The following is a 21,576-nucleotide window of genomic DNA, read 5'->3' on the forward strand; positions in this document are numbered from 1 at the left end:
AGACCAGGTTAGCACAGAAACTCAGCCCAATCAATGGAAGATCTGCCCCTCAGACACACCCCAGCAGTGGTCCAATTGGGGACCACTGCAGGCAAACTCATTAGATGCACTGAATCCAGTTTGTGGATTTGGACCAGACCGCCTCAACCCATTACTTGACTTCCAACATACATGGCCTGTGCTAGCCCGCGTAAAGCAAAGGTGTCCTGGCCAAGCGCATGACCATACATTTCCTGACATGGCAAGTCTGGAAGAAGACCAAAGAACAAATGAAAAACCTTGTAGCATGGCCATGTTAGGGCACTAGGTACAGTCAGTAGCCAAACACGGTAAACGCAAGCGAACTAACTAAACATTTAACTGTTGCCACCTGCTTGTCTTGAGGCAGATTTAAAAGTAACCAAACATCCTTTTAGTGTAGGTCTTGGCTGATGCAAAAGAATCTCCATCGTGCTGCATTGGAAGATGTGTTGTGCAATATGAAAAAGTTACCAAAAATAGATAACCTGCAAAAAGAAAAGGGATACGGTTTCCCAGTACTGACAGTCTGAAGTACTAGTCAGTTTTCCCTTAACAAGTGAGCAAAAGGTCAGTGGAGTAAAGCTGAAAGCTTCACTTCACTGCGAAAAGTCAGGACAAGGTGTAAAAAACAAAAGCAAAATGTTTGGGGGTCCATGGAATATAGAGGAAAAGTGGCTCCAAGAGAACTTTCCTAACACTACTAGTTTGATCACTCCATTTGCTCACTTGCCAATAACTTTCACCTTTTTACAAAGTCTATTCTGTACTACTCCACTCTTGACTCCGGCTTGGCGATCCCAGAATGACCATTTGGACTTTGACCTAGGGTACATCACAAAGAGGTTTTCTGTCAAATCCCTAAACTTCCAGGATTGCTGGAGTACACTATTGAGCCCCACCTGCTTTGAACATTTTAAATTGTGTACTAACTTGAAATTCTTCAAATCTCCCTTGGAAACACAACCCAATACCACAACACTTTAGGCCATATGCAACTCCTTCCTTTTGCAGAACAATGTCCACCTAATAGGACTGATATGCACCCAGGCTATCACTAAACATTCTCCACCCCCCCTCCCACTTCATTCCTCTGTCCATCTGTTTGTAGCAGCTCTTTCCCATCCTCTTATATTTCCCCTTGCAAATGTCTCTCTTGCAGTAGAGCAATGTCTGGGGCACATTATAATCCTTCAAAGACAAGGCTAGGCACTGCAAAATCTACAGTTATGGTTTGGGGAAGTATTAAAGCAGATTAATAGAACCTTGAAAGGGGGAGTGGGCACGTGGGACACCTTTTGCCTCTGAGGAAGCCTGTAGGATCAACTTCACAGGTGGAGAGTAATGTAAGACTTTGATGAAAAGATTGTGGGGTGGGACCTATGAGCTTAGTACACAGACCAATCGGAGAATCACTAATATGGATCACAATGATGGCAGATGCTAAAACCATTTCCTTTAACTTTTTTTTTTTTTTTTTTTTTTTACATGTAATCATTGGAAAATGTTGCAAGACAGAACCAAATTAGAGATTTGGGTCTACAGGTGTGATGAAGGAATATTCCTGATTTTTTTTGTTACCGGATGGATCTTCCAGTCAAGGGATTTGAATGTGTACAGATGCTATATTAGCTAAGAAGGGAAAATCCTCATTGTACCTTAAAAACATTCTTATCTACCTGTATTTAGGGTTGTTTAACCAGTTTGAACAGTTACCTCTTTTACATCAGGTCTTATTTAGACCGCTGTATAGTCTGGTGCAGAATTTGAAATACCATGCATTGTTCTAGAATCTATGCTGAATCTTTCGTGTTTTTCATTTTTGATGTGTATGTATTTGGCGGTCCGCTCTCTCCTTGAGGTGATGTTGGTAATGCGAAAATGCTAAATGCATTTGCTTCTCTACTGAAAGGTCTTTCCCGCAATTAGGTTTATCTTGTACAGTTCACAGAATCGGATTTACTGTTGTGCTTGATTGACAGGTCCAATTTGGCCATGCTGGGGCCTGTGCAAACCAAACTTCCGAAACCGCTGTCGCGAAGAACCAGGCAATGCAAAATGCGGGAGCCTATGTACCACGGAGCTTTGATGAACTAGGGGATGTTATCCAGTGAGTATATGCATTTGCGATTAGGTTTTGGCACCTTCTGCTAATAGTTAATCCTTTTAGTACACATTTTTTAATAGGCTCCAAAATCATCACATCAGATCAACTGAATCACCAAACAAATATTTTCAAATTATTTGCATGAATAGGTCTGTTTTATGGCTATATAAATTGATACCTAAAACCTAATTTGACAAATCTATAATATACAAAACATTTTATTTGAAAAAGAACAAAAGCAAGTCTATTCCAGGCGTTGCTCTTATTTTCACTTTTTTAAAAAATGTTATTTAATTTTTTTGCACCTCTGTGCTACCTCCACCCGACTTCAAATGATTGAATAACCAAAGATGAGAATGCTTTATGTTGGATTCTAATGTTTTGGGACAGGCCTCTTACTGTATTTGAGACTGCTACTGGATTTAAGCAACTTGATTGTACGACCTTCAATACCAATTGCATATAGTCCCATTTTTGTCCCCCTATGAAAATGAAAGCTTTGTGTGCAAAGGTGTTATTCTGTCGACTTTATAGACACTCATGTAGCACTTTCAAAAAAAGTTCATTTTTGAATTATCTTTTTAATCCTTAGTTCGAGGGGATTGTGTCCTCCGATGTATTCCACATCTATGACAGTAATCACCACAGCTGTGCTGCTTCGGAAAAACTTTCTGCGTCAATGATGTGGATACGCTGTCCCTCGAGGGCCACCGTTGAGCGCCGACGTTACCGGGTGTTATATGTAGGACGCGCAACGCCTGTAGCCTCAGTTCCGTTTTATCCGTGAACGTGTTCGCTTAAGAATCTCGGCGCATCTCTCGGTTCTTCTCCTGTTGAATCGGTTCTTCGTACTTGGTTAATTGTGAAAATATGTAGTCTTCTACCCGAGGTCGGGCTTCAAGAAGTGCCGGGACTGCGGTTCCAAGATGTCGCTTGAGGACCCGCACGACGTCTGCTTGTGGTGCCTCGGCGAGAGCCACACCACCGATGACTGCGATGAAAGCCAGTCCTTGACTTCGAAGGCCTTGCGGGAGCGGAAGAAGAAGTTTGCCTGTAGGTAGGGTTTCCAAACCCCGTAAGTTGAAATCCGCTGTGCTTTCGACCGACGATTCGAGGGGCGACTCTCCGCGTCGGCGCAAGTCCAGGGTGTCCCAGAGTGGTTCCTGCCATTCCTCTGCCTCTTCTAGGCATTTACGGAAGCGCCGTCACCGGTCGCCTTCCCCGTCCCCGTCCCCGTCCTCGTCCGAGGACTCTGCCAGACAGTGGGTCGCTTGTTCCAACAAGCATTCATCTCCGGCGGAATGGGACACGTTTCGCAAGGGGCCACCGCTCGCACACCTTCGGGCTCGGGCAGTCGGCGCAATCAATGGGAGCCGTCGAGGTCCCGATCGGATCGCCATAGCTGTGCCATGTCCAGGTCCTGGCCCTCGAGACTGTTGCAGCCTGTGAGGCCTTCTAAGAAGGCATTGACGCCATCAGCGTCATGTCCGTCGAGGGACTCTCTCGAGGCTCCCGCTCAGAGGAAGCCATCAATGCCATCGGCGCCGAGGCCGTCGAAGGACACGCTCGGGGCTCCAGCCTCGCAGCCATTGTCTGAGTCGTTGGCGCCTCGTTCGACGTCGACACCGATTCCATCGACGCCCTCGAAGCCTTTTGAAGAGTCTTTACCGGAGGTACCCCCGAGGCCAGTGGAAACTCCGAGAGGTGGAAAACAAGGTACTCGAGGTGCCAAAGCCGTGCGAGCAGTTGCCTCTTTGCCCTCAGGCACTGCCGCAGCCGCTTCTGCTCAGTCATGAGGCCATGTCCCATGGTTCACCGGTTGGGGGAAGGCTGGCGCAGCATCTTGTAGAATGGCGTGCCATTACTTCAGATGTGTGGGTTCTGGAGCTCATGGCTACTGTCTTCCTTTCCGGCAGAGGCCTCCCAACCATCCACTGGGGAAGCTCTCTTTGAAGAGTCCGGATCAGCTCCTTGCGCAGGAAATCAAATCCCTGCTGGAGAAAGGCGCCATAGAACTGGTACCTGTAGCGGAGAGGAACAAGGGTTGGTATTCCCCATATCTTTTGATCCCGAAAAAAGACGGGGGATTGAGACCCATCATGGACTTGCGTGATTTGAACAAGCTCCTCAGGAAGGACAAGTTCAAGATGGTTACTCTCTCTCAAGTTCTCCAGGCCCTGCAACTTCAGGACTGGTTGGTGTCTCTCGACCTCAAGGATGCTTACTTTCATGTGCCGATTCATCCCAAGCACAGGAAGTATCCGAGGTTCGCGGTTGGTGACTCGCATTTTCAGTTTCGGGTCCTGCCATTCGGATTGACCTCCGCCCTTTAGGGTCTTCACCAAGCTTATGGTGGTGGTGGCAGCGTATCTCAGGAAAGGGGGATTCACGTCTACCCATACTTGGACGATTGGTTGTTCAGGGCGCGCTCTCCCGAGCAAGTCCTGGATCATCTGTCGGTCACCTGCCACTCCCTTCATTGGGCTTCTCCCTCAACTTAAAGAAGTCCCACTTGACACCTAGCCAGCGGCTCCAGTACATCGGAGCAGTGCTCGACAAATCCGTGGGGCAGTGTTCGCCTCCCCAGGTGAGGGCTCATCACATTCTGCAGATGGTGGACAAGTTTCAACATGCCCAAAGTCTCCCGGCGTTAGAGTTCTTGAGGTTGCTCGGCCTCATGGCATCCTGCATTCTACTGGTGCCAGAGGCCAGGCTGCGGATGAGATCTCTGCAGTGGGGTCTCAAGATGCAGTGGTCGCAGTCCTCCGGCAGGATGTCACATCCCGTTCAGGTGCCGCCCTCGGTCGCTCGGGATCTTCTGTGGTGGGCCATCGAAGGCAATCTGATGAAGGGGGCTCCATTTTGGCTACCCTGGCCAGAGGTGATGATCGTGACGGACGCATCCCTCACGGGATGGGGCGCTCATGCCAACGAGTTGAGTCAGCGGTCGTTGGTCTCGTCTGAGTCCAGACTCCATATCAATCTGTTGGAGCTGAGGGCCATCAGGCTAGCCCTGAAGGATTTTCTACCGTCTGTGAGGAAAGAATGTCCTGATTCTAACAGACAATACAGTGGCCATGCACTACCTCAACAAAAAGGGGGGGGCGGGGTCTCTCCCACTGTGTAGAGGCAATGCAGCCCTGGTTCTGGGCCATCCAGCAGGAAATTTCGATCTCTGCAGTTCATCTGGCTGGAGACGAAAACGAGGCGGCGGACGCTCCGAGCAGGCAGATCACGGCCTCTCACGAGTGGCAGCTGGCTCGGGAAGTTCTTTTGGAGATCTTTGCCCTTTAGGGGACCCCACAAGTGGATCTCTTCGCCACCAGTGTCAACCCGAAGTGCGAAAGATTCTGCTTGCAGTATTTTCTTCCAAGTGGAGCCTTAGGGGACGCGTTCGTAGTGGAGTGGTCCTTACCACTGCTGTACACGTTTCCTCCAGTCCCTGTTATTCTGCAAGTGCTGCGGAGGTTACGGAGGTTCGGTTCCCGAATGATCCTCATTGCTCCGGCATGTGCCAGGAGAGCATGGTACCCGGACCTTCTCGACATGACCATCTGCCCTCCACGCCGTCTTCCCTACCGAGACGATCTGCTCTCACGGGAGGGTGGTCGGGTTCCCCATCCAGAGGTCAAGTCTCTCAACCTTCATGCTTGGTTTCTGAAAGGTTGAGGTACAAGGATTGGGACCTCCCTGAAGACGTGATGGAGGTGTTGCTCTCGGCCAGAAGGCCAGCAACAAAATCCCTGTACCGTTGCCATTAGAGGAAGTTCTGCGACTGGTGCAGGGTGCAGAATGTGGATCCCTTTCAGTGTTCAATTCATGTGGTTCTGTCTTTTTTGCCGCCTTTAGCCCTCAAGGGCCTGCAAGTGGGTAACATTAAGGGTTACCTGGCGGCGCTGTCCATATTCAAGCGCTCGTCTGAGGAGTGTTCTTATTTTAAGATTCCTTTGATTTCTCAGTTTCTGAAAGGGTTAACTAATGTGTTTCCTCCGTCACCTTTCCAGGTGCCTGGTTGGGATTTGAACTTAGTTTTAAAGTTCCTGATGGGAGCTCCGTTTGAGCCCTTACATTCTTGTCCATTGAGACTGTTGTCCTTCAAGACTGTATTTTTAGTTGCGGTTACTTCCGTTCGCAGAGTGAGTGAGTTGCAGGCACTATCCGCCAAACCACCTTGCATGGTGTTCGATAAGGGCAGGGTAGTCTTTAGGATTTGTTCTCCTTTTCTTCCAAAGGTTGTGTCGGAATTTCATTTGAGCCAGAAGGTAGTTCTTCCGACGTTCTATCCTCCTCCGCATCCTGGTAAGGAAGAGGAGAGGCTCCATAGGTTGGATCCTAGGAGAGCTTTAAGTTTCTACAACTCGCGTATGTCCCGGGTCAGAGTGGACGATCAGCTATTTGTAGGATACGCTGGAAGGCGTTTGGGTCAAGCTGTTTCTAAGCAGACCTTGTCCCTTTGGATCATCTTGACAATTTCTGAATGCTACCGTCTGGCGGGTAAGGACCCTCCGGTGGGCTTACGGGCTCATTCTACTAGGGGTGTGGCTGCTTCCACTGCTCTGCAGAGGGGTGTTCCCATTCGTAATATTTGTGAAACACCCACACGTGCCTCTGTCCATACTTTTGTAAAACACTACTGCCTGGATTCTATCCATGGGAAAGATTTGGCCTTTGGTAAGGCGGTCCTCTATTCTGTAATTTGATTGGGCATTCTAAAATTCTAAAAAATGTTCCCACCTCCATACGTTGGTACTGCTTTGAGAGTTTGTCATATATGTGGAATACGTCGGAGGACACAATCCCCTCGAAGAACAAGTTACTTTCTTACCTGGTAACGTTCTTTCGATGGGATGTTCCTCCGACGTATTCCACATCGCACCCTCCCAGCCTGCCCCTCTACAGAATTTCTTATGCGATTGCAGCTTACGTTTCCACAAGGCTTTCTGTAGTCATACTGGCGGAAGATTGGTGCCACACGTTCTGGGGAAAAAACTACAACTGAGGCTACGGGCGTCGTGCGTCCTACATATAACATCCGGTGACGTTGGCGCTTGACGGGGGCCCTCGAGGGACCGCGTATCGACGCAGGACGCAGACGTCGAAAAATTTTCCGAAGCAGCACAGCTGTGGTGATCACTGTCATAGATGTGGAATATGTCGGAGGAACATCCCATCGAAAGAATGTTACCAGATAAGAAAGTAACTTGTTCGTCGGTGTTAAAATTGTACTTGTCCTTGCAATATGTCAGGACCTATCACTATCCGTCTCTGTGATGAGCTCCAGTGCCATACTCCCAAACCTGATGTAATAATAAGGATGTGTTATTTATATAGTGCCTTAAGCCAAAGCGCTTTACAGAGAACATATTTACATACAATTATCATCCTAACTGAAGTTGGTACTCATTTATCGACCTCAGAATGATGAAAGGCTGAGTTGGCTTTGCCAGGATTCGAACCTGCAACCTTCAGATCACGCATAGATTGCAGCAGCGAGCGCTCAACCCGCTGAGCTAGTTTACCAGCTAATGTAAGACCTAAGGAACCAATTTCTAAAACTATTAAATTGCATATACATTTTGGATGGTTGAACTTAATTGGAGTTTCAATCTGAACAACTCTAGTGTGAAACATGAAAATATCACACCGGTAAGAACACTTTCCTTTCATGGGCATGTTTTGATTTTCTAAACGTGCATTCTTCTCACATACCACATTATTCCTAGTATGGTCTTATATAGTTCCTAAATTTCATGATCTTTAAACAGTTACTCTGTGAATAAATATGCTCTGAGAAACTGGTTACTTGTGGTTTACACCTTTTGTCATTATATTGCCCCACCCAGGTCTGTGTATGAGGAGCTTGTTGCCAAAGGGGAAATTGTTCCTGCCCAAGAAGTGCCTCCTCCAACTGTGCCCATGGATTACTCTTGGGCCAGGGTAGGTTTTCATATCTATTCTGCCATTCTCAGTCCTTTCCTAAAGACCCAAACCCACTCCATGCTTGTTTGTTATCCACATAGGATATAATGAATCTAAATGAACGTTATTGGCTTGGACAATGATTATCTTGAATACTTGATATGATTAGGCCTCTTCATACCCTGTGTGAAGTAGGGAGCCCATTAACTAGTGTCTGCTGGAGTGGTTTCTATGTGTTTCTGCTTCTTACTGCTGTTCACAGGATTTCCACATCCTTTTTGCTAGGTGTCCATCTGTTTTTCTCAACCCTTTTGTTGTTCTCCACTCCTATATCTTGTGCTGCATCCCTCTGATTTTATTCAGCTTTTTTTATCAAGTCCTTGTTTCTTCTCTCCAATTCTAGCTGTCCTCTCTTCCCTTCTATAGCAACTATTTTATTCACACATCTGTTCTTCCTTTTCTCACCTCAACCTCTGCCTTTTTGTGTTGCTGCACAGGAGCTTGGCCTAATCCGTAAGCCCGCTTCATTCATGACCAGTATTTGCGATGAAAGGGGGCAAGAGCTGATCTACGCTGGCATGCCCATTACAGAAGTCTTCAAAGAAGACCTTGGAATTGGTGGAGTCTTGGGCCTGCTTTGGTTTCAGAGACGGTAAGAACCATGCACTGAGTTCTCTAAATATAAATGTATACAGGACAGCCTGATGGGCCCTCTATGATTCACTGGGTTTCAGATTTAACAATCACTTGTCATCTGCCTTGATTCACAGTTCTTAACTATTATTTTATTATAAAAATACCTCTCTGTTGTAAACTGCAGAAGCAGGACTATGTGGTGAAGTGCTGATGCTTGAAAAAATAAAATGGCTAAGCGGTAAGTTTGCTGTCCCTGCTTTTGATCAGGTGTGGAGGCCCTCAAAGTGATGAAAAATTGGTGGAGAAGAAGCAAAAATGGAAAAAGTTGAGCTTGGGCGAGCAGAAGATGACATAAGATACCGCTATGGCATGAGTTGTTTAGCCGAAGCCGGAGCGCAATCACCGTCTCATTGGAGCCCTTCCTTGGAGCTGAATCCACTGGTGGTTGAAAGCTTCCCTGTCTAATGGGAGGAACATTCAAATGCTAGCAAGAGTCGTAGGAAACCATATACCAGCGGGGCAAGAATGAGTGGCCTAGACAAATTTCAGACACAGATCTTGTGTCCAAAGAGGAAGAGGGCATGGTGAGAGGGCATGGTGAGAGAGCACCTGAGAATGAGCAGTGCTGAGAGACTGAAAATAATCCGTGATAGAGCTGCAAGTTGGGAATGATTCATCTGCACTGAATGAAAGACTAAAAGAACTGTTGGGAATTGTAATACCGTCCCTACCCAACCTATTGCAAGAGGCTGGGGAGAGAGAAGGGAGGGAGAATGAAAGGGAGAGTGAAGGAGGTGGAAAACCAGTGAGTGTCGTTTATTATAGGGTATTGGAACTCTCCAAAGGAGAGCTTGTGACTGTTCCTAAATTCCACCTGCAGGTAAGACTCTATAAAACTATCCCTCGTTATATATGTCCCCAACTGTTGGGCAAGATTTGGTGCAGTACCCTATGGGAGCACTACAACAACCTTGACCTCCTAGCAATAAGAACCCAACATTTGATAGACGTCTGTACTACACAGGTTGGTAGTGTGGCTGAGCAGCCAGGCTTATCTCAAGAGGAGTCAAAGTGAGCATTACGGTGGTTACACAGAGATTCACAGTGACAAGTATCTGAATTACACACAAGGTTTCTTGATTAAACAATTATTAATTTAACAGTCTGTTTGCATAAGCCTTCCTCAGAAGGGGCAATGTGATAGTAACACACAAATACACTCCAAAATACACACTCCTAGTTTCTCTAAATCGGCAAGTACCCATTTGGGATGGCACACAGACACTTCCTACACCCTCAGGTGACTAAAATAGCTAGGACACTGTGGACATTAATATATCACAGGTACATGTAGAGCAATACTTAGATGTGTGTCAAAGTAAAGAGGTTTCAGAACAAGAAAAGAGATCGCACAAATATTCTTAAAAAGGTTAGTACTTTTGAACGCCCCCCACCCCCAATGCAAAGTAAGTTAACCCTTTCCTGGAAGGAAGGTACCAACACACAATCAGAGGAAAGAAGAGTCATGTCATTCAGGGAGCCAGGCCAGCCAATGTCAATTGGGCAAAGGTCTAGGTGAGCTGAAGCACTTCTTGCAGGTAAGTAAAAGTCTTGCACAATGTTTTAGAAGTCTTTGTAGAGAAAGTAGAATCAATGTAGGGCCACAAGCTGGGAGGTTTCTGAGGGGTAGAAGATGCAAGCAACTCTACAGGAGCAACCAAGCCCAGTCTCAACTGATAAGTAAGACTACAAGACAAGGGGTAAGTTCTATTAAACTGTGCAGTACCTTTGGTTAGAAGAAATGGTTCCAGCTGGCTTCTGTTCCTGTGTGGCTCTGCAGATCCTTGTGTTCCTGTGCTTCAGTCATGGGGACAAGAGGGGGGACTTCTGGCGACTCCTGCAACAAAAGGGGATGATCAGCAACAGCAAAGGGCAAACTTCAATTCAGTGGCACTTCAGCGTTTCAGCTCCTTGCGTCTGACCGCAAATAGCAACACTGCGGTTCTCGGATAACACTTCAGTCTTTCCTTGCTTCTGGGGTCCAGCACTCTGAGTTGGCTCAGGTTTGGTCAGTCCTGCTTCAGGGAAGTTCGGATGATCTTCCTGGCGCTCGGGTCCGACTTAAAAGCGATCCACTCGATTTGGTGTTCCTCTCCCTGGCACTTTGGTTCCAGCAGCAGCATCATTGGAACTACAACCAGCTTCGAGAGGATGTCCAAACAAGTTCACTTTGGAGTTGATTGGTCCCACCGACTCAAAGGGAGAAGCTGAGGCGAATTTAGAGCTTCAGCACAGCAGCAGGGCTTCACCGGGCAAACCAACGGTCCAGGGGTTGCAGCAGGCGTTTCTTCCAAGTTCTTCTTCAGATTCCTTCGTCCAGTGGTCGACCCTGCCTTCCAAGCCAAAAAGCCTTCCCTTTTATGCCGTTTTCTTTCATTCATGCCAGCCTAGCTGTCAATCACACAGCAGGGTGGCTGTCCTTGCTGGACAGCCAGCCGGCCAATCACCTTTGGGTGCATTCCTATAACCAAGGGGATTAAGTACAGGGAGTTTCGGGCACCTACCTCACTTCCTGCCCCTGCCAGACTTACTGGAGCCAGAAGCAGGCTTTCCTCGTGAATCCCGCTAAAGGCAAAATTAACAAAGCGACCAGACCTGGTTTGGCATGCAGAGTAAATCTCAAGAAGGACCTTTCCAACAAGAAATGGCGAAAAAAGACTGGGGCCATTTTGACAAAATGGGCACCCATGGGTGCTTTAGCGCAGCTGTGAACGCAGCCCATGTTAAAAACTCCTGATGGTAGTTAAAAGTAAACCACTGACACCAGCCATTTAATTGTAGAAAGGGTAACATAAAATTGTTACATGCAAAACTAGACAAAGGGGATACTAAGTAACCCCTCCAGCACCCTATTGTGAGATAGTGTGTGCTTGGTCTAGGAAGTTACAAATGTAAGTAAATTAACTTTCAATTTACTGCTCTTGGAAACACTAGTTTAACCAACAGAAGGTATTTAAAACCTTGGAAAATCTGAAATACTTCCCTGTGTCACTGCACTGAAGGTGCCGTGTAACACAATGTAAAAGATGATGCCTATGGAGTTTGTCAGACTCCACAACCAAAAGAAACAGTGTACAAAATCACATTAAAATACATGAGAGAGTGGGAAAAGGGTTGCACTCTCTCCAGGTTAAAAAAAATCAAGTCCTCAAAATCCAGCAAAGTTGCTCAGGGTCTCTAAAGTGGAGGGAATTAGCACATTTCTGAGAATTCTCCCTAACACCCTTCCAGGGCTGGAAACTACAAATACCATGGGACCTCTGACTCACTTGCAGTGCAATGTCTTTCCGTGGACGAACCCTCCCAGAACTTTGGCGAGCTCCAGTTGGAATTCCAGATGCACAATCCCGCTCATCCAAGTCCCCTCACCAGAGTGCAGGATTGCAGAATCGAGGTGGATCGACCAGGCTGGAACCGTTCATTGTTTGAGCTGATAAAAAGGCGCCAAAACCGCAGACAGATGTCGGAGACCAAAGAAATCCTCGCAGAGGGTCCTTTCTCGCAACTGCTGCTGTGACATCTCATTCAGAGTCCTTCCTTTCATCATCAGACCGTGTAATCAGCAGACCTGATCTGTCACTGCTGCTCAGGAAAGAATCCAGCTGCATTTTCTTCAACCTCCCTAAGGTTCTGTGGAACTTACCTCAAGCCGAATAGTCGCTCCAGTGTGATTTTAGTGCGATACCAGGTGTTTGGGTGTCCACCCTTATCTCTTGCCCAGGCTTAACAGCTTGTGCACTTTTAGGGAGTCTTTTGCAGGGTCATTATAACTTGTGTTATCCTACTAAAGCATTGTATTTAAGTAACTGAAGTATCCTGAGGAATTTTACCCTTTCTGCTGCTGCATAAGATTTTTGCACTTATCCTATGCTGACTAAGATGAACTCTTGAATAGTTAGTAACACTTTAAGGCTTCTAATGCTTTGGCAGTCCAATACCTAAGAAGTAAATCACTGCGGATAGTGTAGAATAACCTTTCTTTTCCTCCTTACAGACTTTGAGTGACTATATAGTAAATTAATGAAACTGTAATTTCTCTGTACCAAATGCAGCTGTGTGCCACTACTATTTAAAACAGTAGAACTGTCATTACTGTAATTTTCCGTAACAATTAAGCACGAGCAACTACTAGTGAAGCAATCACCTATGAAAATTATCTGTTCACCACTGCCACCTGTTAAAGCCATAGGGTTGTCACTGTGACCACAAAGTCACAGGAGTAGAGATGAGTGTGATACTAGGTATCCCCTTAGCACTCCACATAAGGTGGTGTGTGCCGATCTCTCATAAGTTAGTTTTAGGAAGGATCCCTCTTTCCTTAAGAACAGTAGTTCTTAGGGAAATTAAAGCATCTCAAAGGGTGCCCAGAACACTGCACATACGGTAAAACATAAAGAACAGAGTTTTCAAAGTCAGAGCAAATAAGAATTAATGAGGGGGAAAAAGGCTCCCCTCATTCAGGAGAGAAAGAAAAAGGTCCAGAAGTTCAGAAAGTGCCAGGGGTCTCACTAGGAGAGGGGATTAAACATAAAACTGATACATCTTCCTAGCTGTGGTCCTGAGCAGCCTAAAGAAAACCAAAAGAACTGTTTTCTGGGTGTTGGTCTAGTCACTTTCCAACATGGCGCAAGAGAAGATGACAAAGGGTGAGATATTATCCAAAAGAGAAGGGCAAAGTAGATTTGTCCTCTAGAGATCAGAAATCCAGGCATACAGAGCAGCATGCACTGTGAAATTGATCTACCCACGCTGGAAGCCAGCTATGCGAAAGAGTAATAAGGAATGTTTTCAGCAAGCAAGATGATCGGCTGTCTTTTATTTGTCATTAAAAGAAATTTAAAGGGCTTATTGTAGCTTTAATTGGTGTTGTGCATCTACAGTCACCACCCACAACAAACACACAATATATGTATTATAATGTTTATAGATTTTTTTAAAGAATGTAAAAAAACAATAATTTCCAAAAGTATAATTACCCTATCTTAAGCAGGACATTATGGTGGTCATGGTCGATCTTGCATTGGTGACGGACTCTGTATTGCTCATTCAGAATCTTGCTTTGTTCGGACACAATCGATTTGTTAGTACCTAGATTTTACAAGACCGGTCACAATTATTTCATTTGCATGATCGTACATCAGTCAACCTTGTACACCACCTCACTTCCCCACCCTCAATGTTTTAAAGATGCCAGCATTACATGGCTTCGGAGGATTTAAAGCCCACTCCTCTTTCAGCATGAACATAACCAAATGCAGTACAAGCTTTATTATCCTGCACACTATTAACCGGAAAGGTCTATTGACCAGTATCATCCCATGGCTGGTAAAAGAATGGTTTGAGTAAAAAAGGGAAAAAAAAATGCAGAATATTTTCCAGGCCAAATAAGAGTCTGAATGGAACTAGTAAACTGAGGAATAGGTCAGGAAGCGTTCTCAAGCTTTTGTTCTATTTTCATGCTTGCTGCCACCCAGATAGCCAGACCTTAATTTATCCAGCAGTGTTCTCAATGATGCCAGATGAGAAAGATTTTACAATTAATGGTGTGACAAGGTCAGTGGTGGTAGACTGTGTGATGGGGCTAGTCTGACCCACGCAGGTGGTACACGTATCTCATCAAGAGCTTCCCGCACCCTTCCAAAGATTGGCACCATAGACGGAGGGGACAGCTGCCCCCTGTCGACTGGAAACCCAAGGTCGAATTAGACATCTTGGATCTACTTGCTCTTCTCCTTTTTCCCCATTCATTACGATCCTAGACGAGGGCACATTATGCCACTTTTCTGAACATTCATTGCAATGGTAAGATTACTATGGTGAACATGGGTGCATTATGAATACTTTTCAGCAGAACATACATAAATGCAGGCAGATGGAGACAGCCAGCTCCCCACTATGGCTGGGCATATCGCTGGGTCAGACAGCAGTGTTTGCCCTGCAACCTGACCTTATCCTGTGACGATTTGCAAGGTGTCGTCACCTCTCCCCGGGGGGGGTGGGTTACACTTTCCCATGAGGGTAGGGAGGTGTAGCTGCTACCAAATAGTCCCCCTATGGGTGGTTTAATGCAGGAGGACCTCTTGGGGAGCGACTCCCCCTCTGGGGATAAGGACGCTCACCTAGGGCACAGCCAGTTGAGCCACATCACTTCCCAACATTCCCTACGTACCCCCTTTCCATACCGAGCCATTTTATCGAGAGTAATCCCATGTATTTTTGTAAAACATGGGGATATTGCCAGAAAATACTAAGACAAGGAAGCACACAGCAACCATGAAGAGTAACCAACGCGTAAGTACTGCCACAAGGTGGCTCACCGGAGGCACGTGGAGTGCCAAAGATAATATCTGCAGATGTTTATGCTGTGCCGTGGCAGAGTCCCTGAGATAAAAAAGAAAGGAAAGAGAAGAGGGAGAGTCAGACCGCGGGGAAGCCGGGAGCCCACTGTGAGTGAGGGCTGGAAGAAAGGATGTGCAGGAAACGCCGGCGCCGGCTGCAAGAGTCTTATTGTAGGTCTGAGGAGAGTAGACCCAACTGTGAGGCCGAAGGAAAGAAGCATAGGTGTGATTGCAACAACGTCGGCCATTTGGCCCAGGGCGAAGCCAGGACCGTAAGGAGTGGAGGACTACAGAGGTGCACCGAGACCTTCGAAGCAGAGGAAGCCGCAGACAAGGAACTGCATCCCAGGAAGGACCAGTGACCTGCTGCATCCCACGGAAAGGTACAATGAGGCACAGGAATCCCATTAGGGATACTCTGGAGGCGGAGAGAGGGACACAGTGTAATGTAATGTTCCTCACAACAGTGGCAGCTTTAGGGCGATTGATGAACAGAACTGTGTAGAGTGCATCAGGAAGGATCTTCCTCGTCCCAGTAGTAACAAAGTAGCTAGTGGACACTGGAAGAGTGAACCAAGCATCCGAGGAGAACTTCCTCATCACAGTGGCAGCAATAAGCCCACTGACCACCAGAGAAGGCTCTGCAACCCCAATGCAAGGGCTCTGAGAACCTCCTCGGCAGAGTGCCAAGAATTAGTCCATTGATCAGAAGAGAAGGGTTTGGGACTTTGCTGGTACAGAGAGAGTGGCAAAACATACAGCAAGTTTAAAGAAATGAAAAATAACTTTTCAAATAAAATACCAGGAGAAGGGAGTCCTTCTCTGTTGGACGACACAAAGACCCTTGGGACATATTCAAAAGACCCCAGGGGAAGGGAGTCATTTCCCCTGGCCTTATTGTGAACTGTAGAGCCCATTACCAGGAGAACGTAATCCTTCTTCGGACCCAGAACGTGGAGTTGTACAAATATTGTGTGGAACCTGCAAGCCAGCGGAAAGGAGTCATTCCCCCTGTGTCATGATCTCTGCTTCCAAAAGGTCAGGGTTTTCCCAACTCCCTTGGAAGCAGATCCATAACCCAGGTTCCGAGTGCCAACCAGTCCCAATTGGGACCTTTTGGACCCAGTCCTGGCGCCAGTGGCACCAGGCTCATAAATATGCCCAGTCCCAGCGCTGGAAGCGCCGGGCTCATAATGCTTGGGTGGACTTACCTGCAGCAGACCATGCTGCTTACTTGCCTGCCAGTTGAGCCTCTGATCCTCTTCTGTTTGGAACTACTTTTCCTGTTGGGTGGGGCTGGAGCCACTCCCTAGATTCAGAACACTGGAACTCTTCTGGAAGGCAGGAACTCTTTTCTTACTTAGGCGTGGCTGTGGAAGGAGACACCTAAGCACTACAGGAGGCTATTTAAACCACACCCGGTGGATGAATCTTGCTTTGCGTTATTCTGCACCCTCTGCAGCAGAACGCTCATCGTGTCTTCTGCATCCGGTCCTGGGCCTAAGGAAAAAGGCTTACCATCCTGAATCCAGTCTTCAGCAACATCTATAAAGACAAGAAAGAACAGGTTAGCATTCCGGCATCTGAAAGGCAAAGGCTTACCTACTCTTCGTGCGCTCCGGAGGTCTTCACACTGCATTCCGGCATCTGAAAGACAAAAGCTTACCAACTCTTCGCACGCTCCGGAGGCCGTCGGCGCTGCATCCCGCATCTGAAAGACAAAACAAGGTGCGTTTAAAGACATTGGGGAACTTTAATACTCACGTGCCATTACTCCTTTCCACATCTAACCCAGTGGGTATCCCGGCACCCTGCAGCCGCTCCGAACTTGTACCTGCAAAATAAAAAGACAGTTAGAGCGCATCGTGAAGCTGGCAACAAGCGCTTACTTACGTGCTTCCAGGCGCTTCTATTCATCACACGGGCTCCATCTTCAACTCACTTCAGCCCGTCATCCGCCATCGCCGGAACCCTGCAAAACAAGAGACATCATTATTAAAGACTTTAAAGACATTTGAGTTACTCGAAACTTACCGTTCGTGCAGTAAACGACGGACAGCAGTCCTCTGAAGTCAAGAGGCCTGCGCTACCTATCCAGTGAAGAAACTGGTTACAGCACCCTGCCCCGAGGCAGATGGAGAGCTCGGCATTCACTTACCTAAGGTGAGAGCGTTAACCTGTGGGGGTCTACAGGAGAGGAGAAGAGGAAACAGATAGGGACACCCCAATAACCCCAGTTCATTAACCCCGTATTTTCTATCTGCAGACATCTTACTCTGCATGTCAGGCATACAGGGCACAAAGGTCCAGCCCAAAGAGCCAACCGGGTGCTGCACATCACCTTTGAAGATACGGTAGTCGCCCAGTCAAGACCGGCGCCTCTGCGAGAATCAGGTGAGCGTTACACCCTGTAACCTTTTTTGCAAGAGAACATTCTTTTGAACACCACCAGAATACCATGAGATGGGAGTGCTTCTCCTTGGGAAGGAACTTACTGTTGGATTATATCAGTCTTTAGTTGTAGTGTAAGGGATAGAAGTAGCTTGTGACACAGGATGGTGGACTATTTTGAAGGACATTCTGATGGATCCTTTATTTGTTTGAAGCAGAGAAACCTCTCTTAGATGATCAGGATACAAGGGTCTTTTTTCCATAAAGAAGTCTGTAAACACCACCATTCCTTCTGCTTCCTTCTTCGACACTCCCTTACAATCCCTAACCCTATCTTAAAGCCATATAAAACTTCCCTTGCCTGGTGGGCACAAGGGGGTGGTTCTTGTTAAAACTTGTTAAAACATGGCTCTTTGATAAGTATGACTAATGTATTACTCTCCATGGAACTTTTCCTCAATCCTCTCTGCAACAAATCACACAATACCCCCGGGTTTGGACGTTCTATAAATGTCCTAAATAAATCATTAGTACCTGACATGGTTACCATGGCACAAGTTACTTTTTTTTTTTAAATTTGTTTATTTATAAAACAGCAGCAGGAGAACAGATACATTCGCAATGCTTATAGCCTCACAGCGCCTATAGCACAGAAAAACATGTTCCTCCCACCCCCAAGACCCCAGGCAGGCCCCGTCCCGAGCCTCACTCAGCCTGATCCGGGGCCGAACAGTCGCCCATCGAATCCAGGGCTCTCGCAACCAAGCGTGGCTTGAAGGTCAGGGCCGGATAGTTCTGATCGTAGTCCAGGACTGGAGCCCAGATGTCATTAAACCGGTGGAGCAAACCCACCTTAGCTGCCGTGATCTTTTCCGCTATCAGGATGTCCCACAACTTAAGCCACCAGAGCGTTATAAGGGGTCCCTCCACCGACTTCCAGGTGCGAGCCACTGTGATCCTGGCCGCCAGGAGGAATTGGGAGATCAGCGTTGCCCTCCTTCCAGATCTCGGATACAAGCCCGGGAGCGGTACCCCCAGGAGGACTTGCTCAGCCGCAAGCGGGAGTTCAACTTGGGTGATGTCCTTTATGATGGCCAGGCATTGACTCCAGAACTCTCCCACCTTAGGGCATGTCCACCACATGTGGAAATAGGAACCCAGGTGGCCACAAAGGCGCCAGCAATGGGGATCTAGGGCTTTCTGGAAGCGGTGGAGGCGCAAGGGGGGATAGTAGGCACAAGTTACTTTTAAATGTCTGTGTTATCCCAGGGTAGTTATAACAACATACACGTGTGCTTTGGAGTAGGTTGGTGGCGGCTGTAATTTTTGTATTGTTTTACCAATGGTAGCCCAACGCACCAATATGTTAGCACTGACTCACTAATATATTTTTAAGCCCTGCTACCAGACATTTTGTTTTGGGCTATACCTTTCTGTCTGTGTGAAACACACAGCAGGCATAAAGTGGCTGTTGTGTTGGTGTGGACACGGCCTGAACCCACCCTTGCACCCTCTGTTGTGGTTTCAAGTCGTGTAGACTGGTTTAAAGTTCCCAGACTTCCCCATCTGTTGTGCGACTGGGCCTGTGGGAGTGAGCCAGTCCGTTGGGTGGTTTTTAGGGCAGGCCTGATTGGCTGGACGTCAAAACTTTAATTTGCTGCCCTGTGATTGTATTGGAGGGATGGTTTAGGCCAGCCTTTACTTGAATGTTTTCAGAGTGAGATCCTATCTATTCCCCAAATTCTACACCTGAGCTACTGAAAACTCCTGCTGAAGATGGGCTGCTGCTGAGGGCCCTTGTGTGGTTATACTGGCTGGACTATGGCTCCTGTATCTTTGCTCTGTTTTTTCTAAAACTGTTGAAAGCCCACCTTGAGTTCTTCCTCATTGCCCCAGACCATTCCTTCCTCCTGGTTAGATGTCTAGTTGCAAATTGGGGGCAGTTTCCTGACCATTGTTGTGCTACCTCTCTGCTAAATCATCTTGGACCAAGTTCCTTGAGGTAGTGCCCCTGCCCTGGAAGTCTTGTTGATTGCTATCATCCTACCACAGCTACGTCTAGGGATGCCGCAGACACCTCCTGCCCTTGCCACAGCTGTGACACCATTTCTTGCAGGCTGCTCTTTTCTGATCCCTTAAGCTTCCTGGAGCTTTGACTAGTTCCTAAATTGTCCTGTTGCCATTTCTTCAGAAGATGACGTGTCTACCTTGCAGGCCTTCCTAATAGGTGTCCTTTTTTTTATCAGTGTTGGGTCGTTCGGGTGTTCATTGGGTTATGGTTTTGAGTTCTTTCAAGTCTGAGGTCCCAACTGTGACTAGCTTACCGAAATTCTGATGCCTAACCTCACAGGTCCTGCACCATTCCACAGCCAAATCTTCCTCATCAGTGCTCTCCGTAGCTCTGCCTTTTCCTGGTCACTTCTTCTGCTCCACCTGTGGGATAAAATAACATATCTAGTTTTCCCCACAACTGCGGTAGGCCTATTGAATTTGTTCTATTTATTCTTTATGGGTAAAAAACTTCTGAAGCTCTGTAATAGTAAACTTTTTCCAAGGAGAAGCCTCTGCCAGAGTTGATGCCGAGCTTGCCAAACATTTCTTTTAAATCTGTACTTGAAGTAACACGCATCTACTTATTTTTCATCCCCATATGTTGCCAATAGTTGGTTAAATAGAGGGAAGCTAACAAATGTATTCCCCATTAGTAGCTCTTGTACACCCAAGTGTAGGCTCCTCTTTTACCGGTACCATCAAGTCATCCTCTATGCTGCAGGTTCTCTTTGTAAGTGAGCCCAAGCTCTTTAGTTTAGATCTGGCGAGGCACTCGTACCAATGAGCCAGTGTTGCATCAGAGGATTCCCCAAGTCAAATCTTTATTAAATCTCTATGCAGTTTCCAAATATCTTAAAACATTTTTGAAAAACTGTTTTACACATTTCAGGTGCTTAATAAAATGCAAACTAGTCTAAAATGATATCTAAAAATAAATGAATAGTCCAACAAGATACAAAAAGGACCCCTAACCTCACATAACCCGGCTATAAATAGCAACTACTTGGTTCTCGCAACACCCGGAAAATTTACATAGCCCTGCCTGTATGTTTATAAGGGTAAGCAAGTCTTACATTGCCTCCCTTCTTTTTTTTTTTTTAATGCATATTTGGTTTGATGAAATGGCCATATTCTCAGTTGCCCAATCCATCGGTCCTAATTTTCTTTAAATTTTTTTAACCTTGCAAGAAGTTTACAAAGCAAGTCCAAAATGGCAAAAGTACTTGAAGGGAGGGGGAAGGGGATGTAATACCCTAACTCCCTTTTCTTAAATAGTGATACCAGTTCTGCCTTTTTCCTGGAAGCTTGTTTGGTCCCCTCAAGTCCCAGCTAGTTGATCACAGGCTTGCAACGTAACCTTTCAGCGGCACGCCTGATTCAGAATAAGTGGCAAGAGCAGCAACCCTGCATTAGTAGATTGCCAGGCCATTCTTCTCACCACTTAATATTTATCCTACTCCACACAATGTTCAGGGGATCCAGTCTAATCTTGTCCGCTCCTAGATAATGTCTATTTAGATCCCCAAAGTCTAAGATGGCAACTAGGAGTTCATGGTGACTTTCCAGACTCTGCACAAGTTGGCAATTCAGCACCCTATCTCAAGATTTTAAGTTCATATTCCTGTATTTCATCAATTGTTCCAGGATATTGCTGATCCAGAGAGGTAAGTGGGTACCACTGGGAGGTGCAGCATCAATCTTCCATTCACTGAGATTTTTCCAATGTTTGCATTCAAATGCCAGATTTATTAGGATTGTCTTTTCTCAAATGACACCCAATTCATTTCGTAATCCTTGCAATTTAAACTCGAACTTCAATTTCTCAAGTACTTTGCCATTAGGCAATGCAAATTTGATATGCATGTTTTATAACTTCAACGAAGGAAAGACTTTGACTGGTGACATGTCCTTGATACTAAAGCTGTACTCTAAGACCTTTGCTGATTTGTGACTGCTAATGCCATTGAAAATGTCTCCTCCCCATGCACCCCACCCCGCACTGTTATGGAAATGCTCCTTTCCATTGCAACTGTGAAGAACCAGAGGGTGATTCTT

The 21,576-nt window shown here is 46.5% G+C and overlaps 1 protein-coding gene across 4 annotated transcripts in view; it reads left to right on the plus strand.

Annotated features, from left to right (window-relative positions):
- ACLY (ATP citrate lyase) overlaps positions 1–21,576 on the plus strand; it is a 434,227-nt gene that overhangs the window by 352,072 nt on the left and 60,579 nt on the right. For all 4 annotated transcript variants that reach the window (XM_069634496.1, XM_069634498.1, XM_069634497.1 and 1 more), the window contains 3 exons: positions 2,001–2,128; positions 7,969–8,062; positions 8,542–8,696. In XM_069634496.1, coding sequence (XP_069490597.1) covers positions 2,001–2,128; positions 7,969–8,062; positions 8,542–8,696 — 377 coding nt within the window. The remainder of the gene's footprint in view (positions 1–2,000; positions 2,129–7,968; positions 8,063–8,541; positions 8,697–21,576) is intronic.

The sequence above is a fragment of the Ambystoma mexicanum genome, chromosome 13 (genome assembly GCF_040938575.1).
Source record: "Ambystoma mexicanum isolate Mex_15411 chromosome 13, UKY_AmexF1_1, whole genome shotgun sequence".
Lineage (NCBI taxonomy): Eukaryota > Metazoa > Chordata > Amphibia > Caudata > Ambystomatidae > Ambystoma > Ambystoma mexicanum.